Source organism: Ailuropoda melanoleuca, chromosome 3 (genome assembly GCF_002007445.2).
Source record: "Ailuropoda melanoleuca isolate Jingjing chromosome 3, ASM200744v2, whole genome shotgun sequence".
Taxonomy (NCBI): Eukaryota; Metazoa; Chordata; class Mammalia; order Carnivora; family Ursidae; genus Ailuropoda; species Ailuropoda melanoleuca.
Genome location: NC_048220.1, coordinates 102,798,813 through 102,817,451, shown reverse-complemented (window position 1 = coordinate 102,817,451; position 18,639 = coordinate 102,798,813). Strand labels below are relative to the sequence as shown.

General features: G+C 38.2%; 1 protein-coding gene across 2 annotated transcripts in view; it reads right to left on the bottom strand.

The window, feature by feature from the left end:
• Positions 1-513: 513 nt before the first annotated feature.
• Positions 514-18,639, bottom strand: part of FAM114A2 (family with sequence similarity 114 member A2) — a 31,989-nt gene continuing 13,863 nt past the window's right edge. For both annotated transcript variants that reach the window (XM_034656828.1, XM_034656829.1), the window contains exons 9-14: positions 16,647-16,726; positions 9,170-9,292; positions 8,531-8,670; positions 6,714-6,786; positions 3,624-3,677; positions 514-1,842 (exon numbers count right to left, since the gene is read on the bottom strand). In XM_034656828.1, coding sequence (XP_034512719.1) covers positions 1,741-1,842; positions 3,624-3,677; positions 6,714-6,786; positions 8,531-8,670; positions 9,170-9,292; positions 16,647-16,726 — 572 coding nt within the window. In that variant the 3' untranslated portion in view covers positions 514-1,740. The remainder of the gene's footprint in view (positions 1,843-3,623; positions 3,678-6,713; positions 6,787-8,530; positions 8,671-9,169; positions 9,293-16,646; positions 16,727-18,639) is intronic.

Sequence of the window (18,639 nt, the reverse complement as noted above, 5' to 3'; positions counted from 1 at the left end):
CCACAGCCAATTGTTTTTTCTGAAATAGAATTATTCACTTTGGGAAGGGTGAGACTTACCTTAAAAAAGAAATGTTTGAAAGTTCTCTGATCATATCAGAACAGAACATAAGCAGAGTAACATTTTAGTGCTAATGAGGTAACTTTTTAGCCCAAATCTGTTTATTTCCTCCTTGCTTACAAACTGTCCCTTACCCCCAAATAAGGCAATTACATAGAAATAGTGTTGAGATCAATGTTAGAGGCTTGCTTTGCTATTTCTTTGGTCTGAAAAAGATAATTAGGCTTTTATTTGGAAAAGTAAGTGAAAGTGAAAGGATCAATTGACATAAATATTACATTTTATTTAAAGGTTTTAGAAGATGAGCAGTAGAGGGGGGCCTGGGTGGCATAGCGGTTAGGCGTCTGCCTTCGGCTCAGGGCGTGATCCCGGCGTTACAGGATCGAGCCCCACATCAGGCTCCTCCGCTATGAGCCTGCTTCTTCCTCTCCCACTCTCCCTGCTTGTGTTCCCTCTCTTGCTGGCTGTCTCTATCTCTGTCAAATAAATAAATAAAATCTTTAAAAAAAAAAAAAAAAAAGAAGATGAGCAGTAGAGCTCACAAAAGTTACCTCCAACCACAAAGTTGGAGAATTTTTTTAAAAAGAGTGGATACCAAATAACTTTTAGGAAGATAACACTTTATTAGCCTCTTACATTGTTGAACAAAAGAAGGCTTAAGATTTAAGGGATAAAAGTTATATTTATAAACATGCTAAGGAATACATTAAAACAAAAGAAAAAAGAATAAGGAAAAACATATTGTATTGTGTCTTACAGGTTAAATCCTGTTATAAATGACTTCTATGGGATTCTATAATCCCCTTCAACAATATTCAAATGACTAAAAGAGTTTCCATACTCCTTTGGAGCTGGCTATTGCAGAATTGATCCTGCATATAAGGTATGCATGAAAAACATCCTGGAGAGACTCGGAATACCTGCAAACCTGAAACTGTTTCTCTAAGTTGCACTTGTTGGTCTGGAACCCGGCTGAGTTGAAGCTTGTCACCCTAGGGTAGGAGAGCAGTTTGAAGCCAAAGGGCACTTTGCTGTAGTTAATTCATGTGGCTTTGAGTACATTTCAGATGTTTCTCCTTCATGCCAAATATCTACTGAGAATTAAAGAGCACATGAAACTTTCTAACCAAGTCCAAAGAATTTAGGTAATCTTACAGTTTCTATATACTGTTTTCTTAAAGCCACAGATTTTATTACAGAAAGGAGAAAGGGCATGGCATCAATAGATCAAGCACAGGAATTCTAGAGCACTAAATTGTTTCTCTCTTGCTTCACAACCAATTATATCAGTGGGCTGCAAAATCACACAGAACCATAACAAACCTGTTTGTGTTTTGCATCATGTCCAAGAAAAACCAATATTTTTGCCTGAGTATTCCATTAACCTTTATCTAGAACTATTATTCTTGAACTTTCTATAAAAGTTTCTTCTCAAATAATTTAATAATTCTAACAACTTAGAAGGGCAGTGTGAAGACCTGAATATTTCAGCCAAGTAATGAAGGTAACAAACATCCTTTAAACCTGCTCTCCTGCCTAAATTTTATACACTAAAATAATCCTTTCTCCTTCACTTCTTCAGGGGTACCTAAAAGAGAGTGGCATTTCTTGGCTGTCACAAGTTTTGGGTTGAATCTTCTCTGTTCTTCAATGTTCTGACAAAGACCCTGGGCCTGCAGCTCATGCCTCTGGCAATTCAGTTTTGTTCTCAATGAGAGAGATCTCCAGCACAGGTAAGAGCAGCTGAAAGGCATCCTGAATATAGGAAGCACTATTTGATGCCTGTCAAGATTGAAAAAAAGAAAATATCACAGTCACTTAAAAGAGAAAATATACTAAAAGACAACAAAAACAGATTAACTTGTACAACCTAACTGATCTGTAGCGTGGCAAACAAAAGCACAAACTAACCATGTTAGTTAAAGTGAAGAGAGGAAAGAACGATCTAGCTCTCAAGATGTGACAGTACCAAAAAAGAATGTCAGCAGTTTTGTCCAACTTGCCCATCAGAAATGGTATCTGTTCTTTGACATCCTGCTTGAATTTGGTATTTGAAGCTTATTTATTCCTCTACTAAATGGGTAGGTTCTGTCACAACATTTTAGTCAATTACTCAAAGGACTTTAGAAGGCTATGAATCTTACACCAATAGGATTTTCAGTCCATTATGACAGCTCTTCTTCCATGGACTCAATATAATTAGTAAATACAAGACAGGGACTACAAATACGAACAAAGAAAACTGCTTTCAAAGATGGTAAGTATAGATATATTTCTATCTGGTACAACAGACCTATTTATGGAATATGCTCAGAGTTTCCCAGACTTCATAGCTAACAAGTTCTGATCGTCCAGAAGAATAATAGAGAGTTCATCACATGAAGTTAAAAACATATAATTTCAAGGACAAGACCGTTCCAAATATGTAATCAAGAACAACTAAATCCAAATAGCAATAAGGAAAATTTACTAAGTGACTTTACCTTTTTTGGATTTATCAATAGCACGTACTCCTATTTAAACTTTAATGTGACATATGCTGCCAAATTTTCCAACCAAAAGAGACCTCAGAGATCATCCAGTTAAATCTCTTATATTGCACATAAAGATGAGACTGTCAAGAAGGTAAACGCCTGGTCCAGGGTCACACAGCAAATCAGGGGAGATCCAGGACACAACTAGGCTCCTGGTTTACAAACTTCTCACCTATACCACTCTACCATCTACTTAATCACAAAGTTTTAAAAATACTATTTAAGTGTTAATATTCAGAATAATTACCCTGATATTCAAGGGAAACTGTGCAGTTAAGAAATTAAAGGTAGTTCCTTGGTGATAATTTTTAAAGAATTAACAGTCCAATCGTTAAAAATTTTTTTCAATTCATATTTAAAACCTAATGAATTATCTCCCCTGACTAATGTAAATATATTTTAAAAAGATCTTCAAACGTCTAATTGTTTGCACCATTGACAAGACAGAATTTTAAAAATATGGAATGCAGAAAGTGTCACACAAGGAGGCAATATAATCGATCATGTGATCCTTTTACATCCCCCTTTTCCGTTGACTTAAACCACCCACCTCCTTAGATCTAATAGACCTGTGTAAACGCAGGTAGGTACCTGTGACAAAAAATTTTCTTGGCAAGGAAATGACACAACAAAATGTTTTGTCTTGTTTTGTAACAAATCTCCCCTGTATAAACTTCAGTCCTTTCAGAAGCAGTGTTTGCCTGTTTGTAATTTTCAGCCCTTCAAGTTTACCCCTGGTCTCCAGAAGGTGTTTCATTACTAAGGATCGTCCATCAACTGCCAGTGGATAGTACTAACTACTGACAGCCCACTGTTGGTCTGCACTTTACGTAGCAGCTTCATCATTATGCTCTGTAATGATGAATAGGGAATTTGCATCAACTACACACCATTTTGGTCACACCTGCATCAGTATGGCTAAACTACCAATCTGATTAAAAAAAAAAAAGCCAAAAACAAAGAATGAAGAAGAACTTATTAATAATACCTAATGCCCTTAAAGTTAGAGACTTACAATTAACTACTAACCTCTAGAAATACTGCAGTGATTAGGGGATTAAGAATGTCTGCCTTTTCTTTGACCTAGAAAAAAAGACACACTGTTAACGGAGCACCAGTAGGCAGAGTATGATCCCACTTTGAAACAGACACACACACACATAAACACACACACACACACACACCCATACATAATTTAAGTACAGAAAAAGTCTGGACTGAGAAAGAGCAAAATATAATCTCTGGAAGTGCTTTAAATTTCCTTCTTTATATCTTCCTGTGCCGTCCAATTGACAGTGTATTCCTTTGTAGTTTTTTATTGACTTTAAAAAGTATCTTCATTTTGGAAGAGGGGGTAGAAATGATACATATGACCAGAAACTTTAGAACAATTTTAAAACAGAATATGCAGATATGGAACATGTGCTCAAAATACTCAATAGTTTTTAAGATAGGCTGTCTGAAAAACATGGAAATAAATCATGGAAATTTATTACCCCCATGTGTTAGCACTTTATAGTTCACTTGCTGGGTTAAAGTATCTTTATGTGAAACACATGGAAAGATTTGGCCTCAGAAGATTAGCTTCAGGAAGACCAGAAGCTCTTTTAAAGACAGCATTAAGGAAAAAAGAGACAATCCCAGGATTATCCCTTACAGGAATAATCGAAACTCCTAAAGTAAGAAAAGTTAATTTGGGCTACACTCTTAAATAAGTTTAAGGGCCCAGAATTTGCTGCCACACTGACACTTATATACTTATTACAAAGTGATTTTTTTTAATTGAGTTATAACTGACATACAACACCATACTAGTTTCAGATGTACAACAAGATTTGGTATCTACATAGACTATAAAATGAACACCATAATAAGTCTAGTTAACATGTGTCACCATACATGGTTACAAAAATATTTTTCTTGTGATGAGAAGTTTCAAGATATACTCTCTTAGCAACTTTCGAATATGCAGTACAGAATTATTAACTATAATCACTATGCTGTACATTACATCCCCATAACTTATTTATAACTGAAAGTTTATACCTTTAAATCCCCCTCACCTGTTTAGGCCACCCTTCACTCCCCCACCGCTGGCAATCACTAGTCTGTTCTCTGTATCTATGAATTTGGTTTTACTACAAAGTGATTTTTATTTGCTCATTTAAAATGCCCTTGATTTTATCCTAATTCACGGTTACTGATTTCTGATCATGTTCTATAGTTTACACACCTCAGTAAATTTTTACAATTCCTTTAAAAAGAAAAAAAGCTTGAGCTGTTTTAATTACAACTCTCCTCCTGGTTGGCAAGTGCAAAGTATAAGGACTGTCACAGTCTAAATAAGGCGCTGCTCCTTAAAACTAGAGCCAAACTTCAGGGTTTTTATTTTATCAAGGTCTACATGTCCAAAGAGTAGCACAAAATATACTGCAAACTTCATAAAAAGAGAAAACAAAAATAAGTTGCAAAAATCAGCTAAACATACATGAGCTGATCCTAAAATTTACATGAAAATACATAGGGCCCCCAAAAGATAAAAGATCTTGAAAAAGAAGAACAAAGTTGGATGATTTCATCATGATTTCAAAACTTACTACAAGACAATATGGCACTGGCATATGGATACACACACATAAACAATAAAATAGAAATGAGAGTCCAGAAATAAACCTGTATATCTATGGTTGTTTTTGACAAAAGGGCCAAGACAATTCAATAGGGAAACACTTTTCAACAAATGGTGCTGAAACGACTAGATATCCACATGCAAAAGAATGAAGGTGTACCCCACCTCACACCCTACATAAAAAATTAACTCAAAATGGATCACAGACATACATGGAAGAGCTACAACAAAACTCTTAGGAGAAACACAGGAGTAAATCTTCCTGATCTTGGGTTAGGCAATGATTCTTTAGATATAATACCAAAAGTACTGAAGAGTGATAAAAGAGAACAATGACAAACTGGACTTTGTCAATATTAAAAACTTTTGTGCAGGGACACTATCGAGAAAGAAAAAAACCACCAATGGCCTCGGAGAAAATAGATGCATATCATGCATCTGATAATGAACTTATACCCAGAATACATGAGGCATTTTTACAACTCAATAATAGTAAAAAGGCAAATGATTAAAATTATAAATGACAAAAAGATAATAATGATATAAATAACCCAATTTATAATTTTTTATAATTTTTTTTTTAAAAACCCAATTTGAAAGTAGGCAAAACTAGGAAAAGACATTTCTTTTAAGACATACCAATGGCCAACAGTACATGAAAAGAAGTTCAACATCATTAACTATCAGGGAAATGCAAATAAAAGGTGCAATGAGATAACCACTTCACACCTACTCGGACGGCTAAAATTTAAAAACAAAACAAAACAAAAACAAAAAACAATGGGCCATAGCAAGTGTTGAGGAGGATGTGGAGGAACTGGAACTTTCAAATACTGCTGGCAAGAATGTAAAATGGTACAGCCACTTTGTAAAACAGTTTGGCAGTTCTTCAATGGCCCATATTACCCATATGACCCAGCAATTCCACTCCTACCTATCCACCCAAGAGAAATGAAAACACACATGCATGTTTATAGCAACATTATTGATTATAGCTGAAAAATGGAAACAATCCAAATGTCTATGAATGGATGAACAGAAAAATGTGGTATATGTCCATAAAAGATTATATGATAACAAAAATAAGTACTGATACACGCTACAATGTGGATGAATCTCAAAAACATTAGGCTAACTGAAAGAAATCAGACACAAAATATCACGTTGTATGACACCATATATATATGAAATGTCCAGAATAGGCAAATCTATATACAGAAAGCAGATTAGTGTTTTTTCGTGCTAGGAGAGTGTGGAGGGGAAGGGAATGGGAGTGACTGCTAATGGTATGAGGTTTTCTGGGGGATGATGAAAACCGTCTAAAATTAGGTTATGGTCACAGTTGCACAACTCTGTAAATATACTAAAAACCACTGAATGGTACCCTTGAAATGGGAAAATTTTATGGTACGAAAACTTTATATTAATAAAGCTGCTTTTAAAAAGCCCACAGAACAGATATTAGCCCAATAAAAGGCCAGAATTCTTACCCCGGCAGTTGTTAGGCAGATGGTAAACTCTTTAGACAGAGAAGACAACTCTTTACACAACACAACTGTCATCCTAGGAAAGAAGTGAGCAAAGTCAGGAGGGTTCCTCTTTTTGTTTTTCTTTCTTTTTTTTTTTTTAAATAAGCATATTTAACAACCATAAGAAAACGAATCACTCCTGGTAATAAATGTGAAAGAAGAAAGCTTTTTTTAAAGTGAGTAAATATGCCTTCATCAGCTACTTGATGTATCTGGGGACCCATTTGAGCAGGCATTCGTGCTACGGGCAGAGGAGGTTCAGTCCTCGGAAAAACATTTTTCTGCAAAATCCTCTAAAAGTACTAGATTTTCAAGTTAAATCAAAGGAAATAACTAACATACATTTTAAGGAGATAAGGTAGTACTTAAAAGATCCTACATTCCATTCACAAGTGTAGTTAAAATAAATATGCATTCAATCATTCAACAATATTTACTGGAAGTCTTCTATGTACCAGGTACTGTTCTAAGAGCTGGGGAGTTATCAGTAAACAAGCAAAAGCCCAGTTTCCATGGATTCTAACTTACTGATAATTAATGGGGAGACCATATATATGTGTGTTTATACACACATATACCTACTGTACACATACATATATATGTATATGTGTACATATAAACACAGATATACACGTGGAAAAATGGAAACAGTCACTTTTCGAAAAAACAGGCTACTGTGAAGTTGAGTCCCTCATCCTAAGATGCTGAAGACAAAACCCGCCCCCTGTTGCGGGATGTTATAGAACAGTGAAGTTATAGGTGAAGAAGAGGTCTGGAAAACATCAAGGGCCCCTCCCAATCCTAACACACTAGACACTCCCACACATTTTTTTTTTTTCCAGTGAAAATTCTCATTATTTAGATTTATTTAGAAAGATCTTTTTTCCTCTTATGACTCTCTACTTTCTATTATTTTTGAAATTCTTACTCAAAATCAGCAATATGGTGGGAAAGGGGGCTTAGGGACTTAACCTGGCCTAGGATTAAATCCCAGTCTGCACAAACTGGGCAGATTATTTCATTTCTCTTGGGTCTGTGTTTCCTCATTTTCTTTAAAGCAGGACTAATCACTTACCTTTAGAGTTATTGTAAAAATTAGAAATGATACACATAAGTCCTTTCGCATGATGCCTAGCATATAATTAGCACTCAATAATGAATATAAACATTATTAAGAATTGAGGTTCTTAGAACTATTCTGTGTTTTGGGGCACCTGGGTGGCTCAATCAGTTAAGCCTCTGCCTTCGGCTGAGGCCATGATCCAAGGGTCCTGGGATCGAGCCCCATGTCAGGCTTCCTGCTAAGCGGGAAGCCTGTTTCTCCCTCTCCCGCTGTATGATGTTCCACCTGTTTGTGGGGAGCCTGCTTCTTCCTCTCCCTCTGCCTGATGCTCCCTGTTTATGTATGCACTTTCTCTCTCTCACCGTCAAATAAATAAATAAAATCTTTTAACAAATTTTTTAAAAAGAACCATTCTGTTTTTACTCATGTAAAATTTTAATCTTATTAAAACCAATAACCTGAGAACTAATTTTCAGATTATCAATAATAAAAAATTAATAAAACAACCAGTGAATAAAAACATTTATAATGTAGGCTTATGGCTCAATGAAAAGAAATCGCCACTTTGGCTACTTAATAACTAAAACCCAAGATGAACAAACCTCTAACCTGTGAATAGCATCTTGTTGAGAGGAAAGTTTCTTAAAACTTTGGAAGGAAGCTGAGAAAACTCTGAGCAATTTGCAGCATTTACAGGGATTCCCTTTATACTTACTGGGAAAGAGTTTTGCTCCTTTCTATGGCTGTCACTTCCTGCTTCTGGCCATGCAGAACCAGAGCTGCTGTTTTGTGAAACAGTTCAATTGAGCAGGCAGTCAGTTCTGCTAGGCTCCGGATTGCAAATGCATGGATATCCTGAACAGAAACACAAAACAAGGCATTTGGTTTTTTGGGGTTTTTTAGCCAGAGGAAATGATGTCAGCTTGCTTCTCTCATACTGGAGGATTCGGTATCTTGAAAACAGCAGAGACCAATGGATGCCCTTCAATAAACCTCTTCTTCTACCACAGCAGGGACGTCATTTTACAGCTGGGCTCATAACTATAAAAACAGAAGCTCCCCCAACACCAGTTGTGACCATGTGACTATGTTTTGGCCAAAAGATTTAGATAAAAAAAGTGGCTTGTAGTAGCTTCTGGGAACTTTCCTCATGATACAACACACACAAACCCTTAGTCTCTTTTCCTTCACTCCTTTCATCCTACAGTCTGGAACAAGATTGCTACAAGCTTGGATTATAAGGTTGAAATGATGAGTAGTGACGCAAGAAAACAGAAGGTGCCTCCATTCCTGATCGTGATACCCACATCTCCACACTGTTATAAAAGAAAAAAAGGTTTAGTTGCTTTGGTACCTCTATTGAATTTTTATCGATTTGGTCAGTTTTTTCTGTTTCCAACTGTTTCTCTTCTTCTTCCTTCTCTTCTAATGGCTTGGCCAGAGATGTACTGATCCATTCGTAGGCAGTATTTCTTGCCTAAATAAGAAAAAGATCACTGCTCGTCAACAATTCAATTCAGCTCACCAAAAGGTGACTGCACACATTGTGCACCTACCAGGAACATGTTAGCATCATGTAAGTCAGCATTCTTGTTCTCACCCGAACATACATTTATCATGCATGTATCTACTTACCTTACTACTTCTCTTGACAACACCTAACACTACTGTCCACTCATTCCTTCTTGAAATTCTCTAATCCTTTGGCCTTTTTGAAAACTGAGGTATAACTTACATAAAGTACACAAATCTTCAGAGCACAATTCAAGAAATATTCACATGTGTATATGTCTTTGTAACTGCGACCTAGATCAAGATCGAAAACATTCCCATCACCCTAGAATAGAAGGTCCCCTCATGCCTCTTCCTAGTCAATACTGCTCAAACCGAGTCACCGTTCCCCTTGCCCAAAGGTAACCATTCTTCTGCCTCACTGTAAATTTATTTTACCTATCCTTAAGATGCATACAAATGAAATCTTAAGTCCATTCTAATTTGTGTCTGGCTTCTTTATGCCCAACATACTGTTAGGTTTATCTATGCTATTCCAAGTATCAGTAGCTCATTCTTATTTTTTGCTGTGTGGTAGTTCATTTTATACATATACCATAATTTACCATTCTCCCGATGATGGGTCTTTGAGTTGTTTCCGGTTTTGACTTCTATAACACCACCGTCTTCCAGTTCTGCTTCCACCCTTATAAGCATTCCTCCTCAGGCTCTTGTATGTATGTATTGATCCTTCTTTTTCAGCCCCTTAAACACCAGCATCACCTGGAGTTCTAGCCTGGCTCTCTACTTGTCTCACCCTATTCTGTCTTCCCTCAACCCATCTTGTTTCTATAATTTTAAGTATTCTCTACCTGCTGCAAACTCCTAAATCCTTATTTCCAGCACTGACCTCTCCTGAAAACAACATATTCCAACTGCTTGCTGGACATACGTACCATGGTATTTTATAGGCTGATCATTCCTCTTCCCTTCAATGGCTCCCCATCAACCAGATCATGTTCTTTAACATGACTGAAGAAGTACCCATGACCTAGACCTTATCTACATCTCCAGCTTCATCTCTGACCATTTCCATTTTAAGATCTTATAATAATGATCTATAATGTGCCCGTTCTTCATTCTTGCTATTCCCTTAGGTTAGAATGCCCTTCCCCACCCTTTTCTTTTCTCTAAATAAAGGCAGCTCTTAGTTTTCTTTCAATCCTCCACCCAGACATTGCTTCTTCCAGGTAACTTTCAAAAACCTTCCAGGAGACTGGGCACCTAAACAACCCTTTTCCGTGTGTCCACAGTCCCCGGAGCACCCTCCCTTCAACTTAGTACTTACCAAAAGATACTGAAATTAAATGTGTCTATCTCCTACATAAACAACACTGCTATAGGATAAAGACTGTCTTATTTGGATGTGCACACCCAGTGCCTGGCACACTATAAAGGAACTATAAAGTAAAAACTACTATAAAGTAAAAACTACTGTTTTTACCTAGCCAGCAACCATATCTCCTTTCTTTTAGTGGAAGGTTCCAGATTCTTCTCAGTTCATGTGGTCTGGGTGGGGTTGCTTCCGCCCTCTGGCTTCAAGGGTTGGCAAACAATTCAGGTTTAATTACAAATAATGTTAATCCCCCCTGTCCATACAGTAATTACTTCATGGATGGAAAAGTGACCCCAACCCAAGTCAGTGGGCGTCAGCCTCAGGACATCTGATAAAATTATTGGGGAAGGGAAGCCCTCCTTCTGTTGGAGTTATACAACTGGAAAAAAAAAAAAAAAAAGACACCCTGAAGTTGCCAGTAGTCATCCTACCACTATGTGGAAAAGATTCTCTAAAAATACAGCCAAAACAGAAGAAAGCAGAGTCAAGAGATTGGTATGGGGATTGGGGTGGAGGGTGGGTGGGGTTCCTGGGTAGAAAGCCATGCCTGAAGCCAGTCTTGCCCCTTGATTTTCTAGTTTCTTGAGCTAATGAATGCCCCTTTTTTCTTAAGCCAGTCTGACTAGAGTTTCTGCCATTTACAACTGAGAGTGTCCTGGCTTCTAAGAAAAGGTTTACTGTCATTAAATGAAGGCATCCACTTGAGGAACTTTATATAGACAGAATGTGCTCAGAGCTTTAAGTAGGCAACAGGAATTCAGGGAAGACCATGAGAGTCATTCCAGCTGAGAAATGAGAATCACAGGTTTTATTACATATATAGCACTGGGGTTGAGCCTTTAAAATCAACAGATGGGGCTATACCCAAGGCTACATCATGAATGAGCTAGAGCAGAACCTATGTACCCAGACATTCATTTCAAGGTTCTTTCTCCTATGATGCAGGAACTCCCATTAAAATTACCTCAAGAACAACCTGGCTCTGATCTATAACTTCCCTATGCATTAACTTCTCAAATTAAAAAAAAAAGAAAAAAAAGAAAGAAAAACTATATAAAAGACTGGAAACAAGAAAACTCAAAATGTGCTGAGAAAACTGTGAAGCAACTAGTAAGACCAGCGCAGATAGTGCATTTGTTAATTAGTTCATCCATTACAAATATTTACTATGCACTGTCCTAGGTGCTGGGAATGCAGTGGCGACTAATATAAACCATGGTCCTGCTCTTCTTTACCCTAGAGCAGAAAGACAATTAACAAACAAACAAACAAATGAGTGAAGAAAATAAAATAGAGAGATGGAAAGTATGGACTGGATGAGAAGGCAGACTTGGCTTGGGTGGTCAGGAGGGGTCTCAAGGAGTGAAATTTGAGCTGAAATCTGAAGTTTAAAAGGAGTCAGCCATGCAAATATTTAGACAATGAGAGTTGTAAGCAGGGGGAAATCAGGTGGGTGTACTGAAGGAACAGAAGGAAGACCAATATGGGAGAAGCATGGTAGAAGATGAGGTTGGAGTGGTGAGATTTTGAGAGAAGAGAACAGTGGGAGATGAGGCTGGAAAGAATCCTAGCAGATGACTAACAGTCTCAATAATATGTGAAATGCTCTGCAATTCCTCTGAAGAGATAAAATGAGAGAAAAACCAGGGATTGATTTATCTCAGATTAAAAGAAGAAAGAAAAATGGAGAGATAAGGCCACACAAAAGAAAACTAGTATCATAAATGTAGTATACTTGAAGGAGATATTTAAGTAGGCAGAGTACATACTCAAAATGACAGCTCTTGTAATAAATTCATTAATTGAAGTCATCATGAACTACTGTGACAACTCAAGGTAACTTATCATACCTTTTGAAAATCAGCAATGCTACCCACACCTCACACCCAGAATTCAGTCTGGAACTTCCCACTGGAAAGACCTAGAGACTTATGAATTAAAAAGGACCTTTGAGCTTAGCTACTCCAACCATTTATTTTTTATCAGTTGGGAAAAAAAAAAAAAATGAAGCCTAGGAAAGAAATGGGATTTGCCCACATCACATGTGTCAGAATAAGAATCAGAACTGTGTTCTCAGACTCCTACTTCATTGCTTTTCCTCTATATGACACAGTCTCCCATATAAATCCTTGGGGGAAAATCAGGCCCTGACCTTTACTATTCTACCTCTCATGACTCAAAACCCAAAATGTAAACAACATGAAGACTGCTTTCAGAGAATGACTAGTATTACCAAACAGCTAAGGGGTTACTTGCCTCTTTAAAATAACTTATTATTATGATCTCCTTGAGTACACAAATTATGTCTTTTTCATTACTGTTTCCCTAGCACCTAGGAAAATAAAAGTTACTTGACATATGTATATTTATCAAATACCTAAATGTATAATACATGGGGCTAGCTTCTATACCTAGGACCATCAGTGGTGATCACTTACTATGAGCCAGGGACTCCATAAAAGTTTTGTGTGTATTACACATTAATTCTTCACAAGAACTCTACATCATCCCCAGTTCACAGCCAGAGGAACTGAGGCAGAGAGATTAAACAACTTGTTCAACTACAAAGTAAGAAGTAGTAAGTAGATCTGGGATTTTAAGGGCCAATAAAGCAAAGATCCGGTCTTGAAGAAATTTAAGATTTAGGATGGAAGGTGGGACACCCAGGTGGCTCAGTTGGTTAAGCTTCTGACTCTTGATTTTGGCTCGAGTAATGATCTCAAGGTCGTGGGATCAGCCCTGTATCAAGCTCTGCATTCAGCAGGGAGTCTGCTTGAGATTCTCTCTCTCCCTCTGCCCCTCCCCTCTGTGCACAATCTCTTTCTCTCTAAGAAATAAGTCTTAAAACAAAAAAAAAAGATTCAGGATGGGAGGCAATAGATACACATTTAAAAAAACAAATAAAAACAACTTATGATACATATATAGAAATACATATGCATAAGGTTAAGTGAATAAAGCAAAATGCTATTACATACACAGTATGTTAACTATTGTAAAAGAAGAAAACATATCTGCTTATCTTTAAAATATATCTACTTATCTAAAAAAAGACACACAAGGAGGACATGCCAGAAAGCAAGAAAGTTTAATACCTAAAAGAGAAGGGAAAACGGAATGGATGGGAATTATACAGATTTGACTTTCAGAAACATAACACTCCATATATTCGAAAATTAAATTAACGTGGGGGAAAGCAAATAAATCATACATTCTTTCCATAGGTTGGTTTTATAGTAGCATGGGCAAAGCAATGAAACTATTTCAGATGCATTACAGAACTGAGGAAATAAGGACATGTGCTAATGTTGGGAGATGGGGTTCTTGCTGTGGAAGAAGAGAGACACTAATGTGTCATGAAGAAAGGCAAGGCAAGAACCCTGTAGGGATGGACTGCAATTGGAGTTCCCAGGACGAATTCATGATCTCTAACTTATGTATGTGTGTACATGTACAAATATAGGGATGTGTGTATCTGAGTACATTTCCTAGCTCTGCCCCCAGGGTCTAGAAGCAAAGGCACCCCAGCAGTGAAGAGCACACCTACCACCCACATCTTAGCCTGTACTACTAAAAAGGAACTACGGCTCCTTGAAGAAATGGCTGATTGCAGGACTGGTGTATGGAAGGTACAAAGTGAGTCCATGATATCTTGTTATGACAGAAAATAAGGAAATACTCCAAACAATTATAAGGGCATGTCACAAAGGAGTCTGTTTGAAGGACAATCTGAATACCAAACTAATTAAAAACAGTAATGAATTACAAACCAAAGGAAAAAAACAGAAACCCATGAGATCATATTAAATAACAGATAATAAAGAAAGAAATAGGAGAAGGGAGAGCTCTTAATTATAGTAGAATGCCAAGAGCCAAATGATAATGTGGAACAAATGCTGGGGTTAAAACACATCATCATTTTGCAACCATCACAGTAAACATTGATGCAGCAAGAATCATGGATAGATGCTCAATCTAGGAGGGAAATTATCATGAGGATCAGGATATTGGTTGGTCTTAAAATGTCTCCCCACAGAAAGTTTGTTAGTAACACAGGGAAAAAACTGTAACCATACAGTGAGAAATCAGGCAACATATCACAATAAGGGGAAGATGGACATCATGTGCCTTAGGTGTGATAGCCTGGGAAGGATATAATGTCGCTTATGAAGTGTCTTGCCTGGGAAGACATAATCTGACTTTAGCCATGAGAAAACACCAGACAAACCCCAAATGAGGAATACTCTATTTTTATACAGGGGGAAAGGAGTTTGTATTTCTCATCATAAAAGACAAGGAAAAGTGAAGAACTACTCCAGATTAAAAGAGACTGAAAGTACATGACAACTAAACACAATTTGTGATTATGTACTGGCTCCAATGTTACAGGAAAAAATTTGATACAAAGGACATTGTTGGGCCAACTGCCAAAACCACAATGTGAACAAGTGGACAACAGATTAAATAAAAATACGGTATCAGGGGCACCTGGGTGCCTCAGTCAGTTAAGCATCTGCCTACAGCTCAGATCATGATCTCTGGGTCTTGGGATCGAGCCCTGGGTCAGGCTCCCTGCTCAGTGGGGAGTCTGCTCTCCCTCTCCCTCTGGCACTCCCCCTGCTCATGCTCTTGCTCTCTTGCTCTCTAATTAATAAAATCTTTAAAAAAAAATATGGTGTGAATGTTAAGTTTACTGCAGGTGGTAACTACTGTGGTGACTTAAGGGAATATCCGTATTTTTGGCAGGTACATATTAAAATATTTATGAGTAAGGGGCTATCATGTTTATAATTAATTCCCCAAAACAGTCCCAATAATCATCACAACATGCATGCGTGTGTGTGTATGTGTGTGTGGTGCTGTATGGGGAAGAAGGGGAAGAACAGCAAAAGGAGGGGAAGGGATAAGAGAGGGAATGAGAGAACAAATGCTCAAACATGAATGATTAAATGTATGGAGTTAACTGTAACAACAGGTGTATCTCCATAAAAGATATATGCATATTATTTGCTCTATCTGTGCAACTTTTCTCTAAATTTGATATTATTTCCAACTAAAAAAACACTATGATGATACAAGCTAAAAAGTGCTGAAGTCAAGTGCTAGAGTTAAGGAAGATGAGCTGCCTGGGAGTGATCTGAAAAGCTTTCTTGGGGAATGCATCATTTTCACTGGGCATGCGAAAGTGGGATAACAAATCAAGTATCACATTCCTTACCCTGCGGTATGCAGGTGACTGTAATGGCCATCCTGGCCAGGCAGCAATGTGTGCCTGCCATTAACTGGTCCAGAGATATTTCCAGAGATTGGGAGAGGAGGATGAAGAGGCAGCAAGCAGCCCAAGACCCAGTGGACAGTGTCCCATGAGCTGGTACTGGCATATATGCTAACATGAGTACTGCTCTGAAAATAGACCCTCCCTACCCACTTTGACAAAGGCCTTCCATGTTCCAAATGTGTGAAGATAGCTCAGACATCACCATCAAAGACCAAGCCTAGGCCATGGGACTCTCATTTCCACATGCTAAATGGCCACTGGGCTCTGGGAAATGATAACCTCCATCCAAGTCCATAAGGGCCGGGGTCACGTTCCATCATCTTTGAATCACTCAGAGCCCTGAGAAGAGGGAGACCTCAATTGAGGCTAGCCCACTGGTCTCATGAAGGCTGGGGAGCACTGCCAACACTGTGGCCTAATGTGAGCTTTCAGATAAGCAAGCATTCCAAATGAAAATAGGTGACGATGGCAGAAGTATGGGCAGGCAGTGCAGATGTGAGATCTGCATGCTAACCTGCGAGAGCAGGAGGCAGGCAGAAGGTATGGAACTTGGAATATACCCCCAATTTGGTGACACCTTTGCCAGGAAGTTAGAATCTAATATTCTTTATCCACTAAATCAACAGAAGTAAAAAAAATGAAAATCACCAAGAAGTAATAACTTACCCTGGCAAGTTTCTCAGGTTTGGAGGAGACATGCAGCTGGGAAAATAGCTCTGTTATCTCTTTGGTAAAGTCTTCATCCCCTAAAAAAAAAAAAAACACAAAAAACAGGGGTGCCTGGGTAGCTTAGTCAGTTAAGCATCTGCCTTGGGCATGGGTCATGGTCCCAGGGTCCTGGGTTCAAGTCCTACATCAGGCTCCCTGCTCACTGGGGAGCCTACCTCTCTCTCTCCCTCTGCCTCTCTCCCAGCTTGTGCTCTCTCTCTCTCTCTCTCAAATAAATAAAATCTGGAAAAAAAAAAAAAGTAAAACAAAACCCAAGTCCCATTGAAGACACTGCAGAAAGACTGACAGGGATGGGGATGGTGGGTGGTAAGGGGGAAGAGAGGCATGGCAGGAGCAGCAGCACTAACGGTCACAGTAACATCAGTGTAAATGAGCATGGTGCGTTAGTGCTTACAGAATCCTTCTACATATGCCAATGACGTCTTCCAATGGGCTTGTAAAAAGTGCCATTATCCCATTTTAGAGATAAGGAAACTAGGGCTTAAAGGGGTTAATGTATTTCCCCAAAATCTCATAGCAAAGATTAGGAGTCAAACCTTGGTCTTCCCACCCCGGTCCAAATCCTGTGCTCTTTATATTATATTCCAGACATAGGAATGAGAACTGGTGAAGGCAGAGTACTAAGCAGTACTATGTCTGTGCTTCCAAGAAAGTGGAATTTAAGTCAGGACATAAAAAGTGAGTACAACTTAGACAGGAGAAAAGGAAGAGTCTCAGACAGTGAAAACAAGTAAAACATGAAGAGGTGAAAGAAAGCACGGCAACAAGTTTAATATGTTTGGGAGTGCCTTAATGTAAGGAGGAGAAGAGAAGTAAGAATGAAGCTAGGAAGTTAAGTAGGATCCAGGTAAAAAAGGGCCTTAAAAACCATGGTGAGGAATTCAAGCTTTTTATTGAGGGAGTGAGGAGACACTGAATGATTTTTAAAGAGAGACAGATATGTCCAATTTAAATTTTAGAAAGATCCACTTTGGCTCCTGAGTGGATGAACTGAAATGGGAACAAAAAGGGGGCAGGAAGGCTGAGGCAACAATCCAGGATTCAAGTAGGAAATAATGATGGATAACAAGAAAGGAAGAGGAAAAGGGATTCCAGAATGTTGGAAGGATGGTAAGAAAGCTGTTGGCTCAGAATGGGAGAAGATATTGAAATGACACTACAGATAAAAGGCTGGTATCCAAGATCTACAAAGAACTTCTCAAACTCAACACACGAGATACAAATAATCAAATCAAAAAATGGGCAGAAGATATGAACAGACACTTTTCCAAAGAAGACATACAAATGGCTAATAGACACATGAAAAAATGTTCAAAATCATTAGCCATCAGGGAAATTCAAATCAAAACCACACTAAGATACCACCTTATGCCAGTTAGAATGGCAAACATGGACAAGGCAAGAAACAACAAATGTTGGAGAGGATGTGGAGAAAGGGGAACCCTCTTACACTGTTGGTGGGAATGGAAATTGGTACAGCCACTTTGGAAAACAGGGTGGAGGTCCCTTAAAAAGTTAAAAACAGAGCTACCCTATGATCCAGCAACTGCACTACTGGGTATGCACCCCAAAGATACAGACGTAGTGAAGGGCCATATGCACCCCAATGTATACAGCAGCATTGTCCACAATAGCTAAATTGTGGAAGGAGCCAAGATGCCCTTCAACAGATGACTGGATTAAGAAGATGTGGTCCATATATACAATGGAATATTACTCAGCCATCAGAAAGAACAATTACCCAACATTTGCAGCAACATGGACGGGACTGGAGGAGATTATGCTAAGTGAAATAAGTCAAGCAGAGAAAGACAATTATCATATGGCTTCAATCATTTATGGAACATAAGGAATAGCAGGGAGATCAGTAGGAAAAGGAAGAGAAGAATGAAGGGGGAGTAAACAGAAGGGGGAATGAACCACAAGAGAC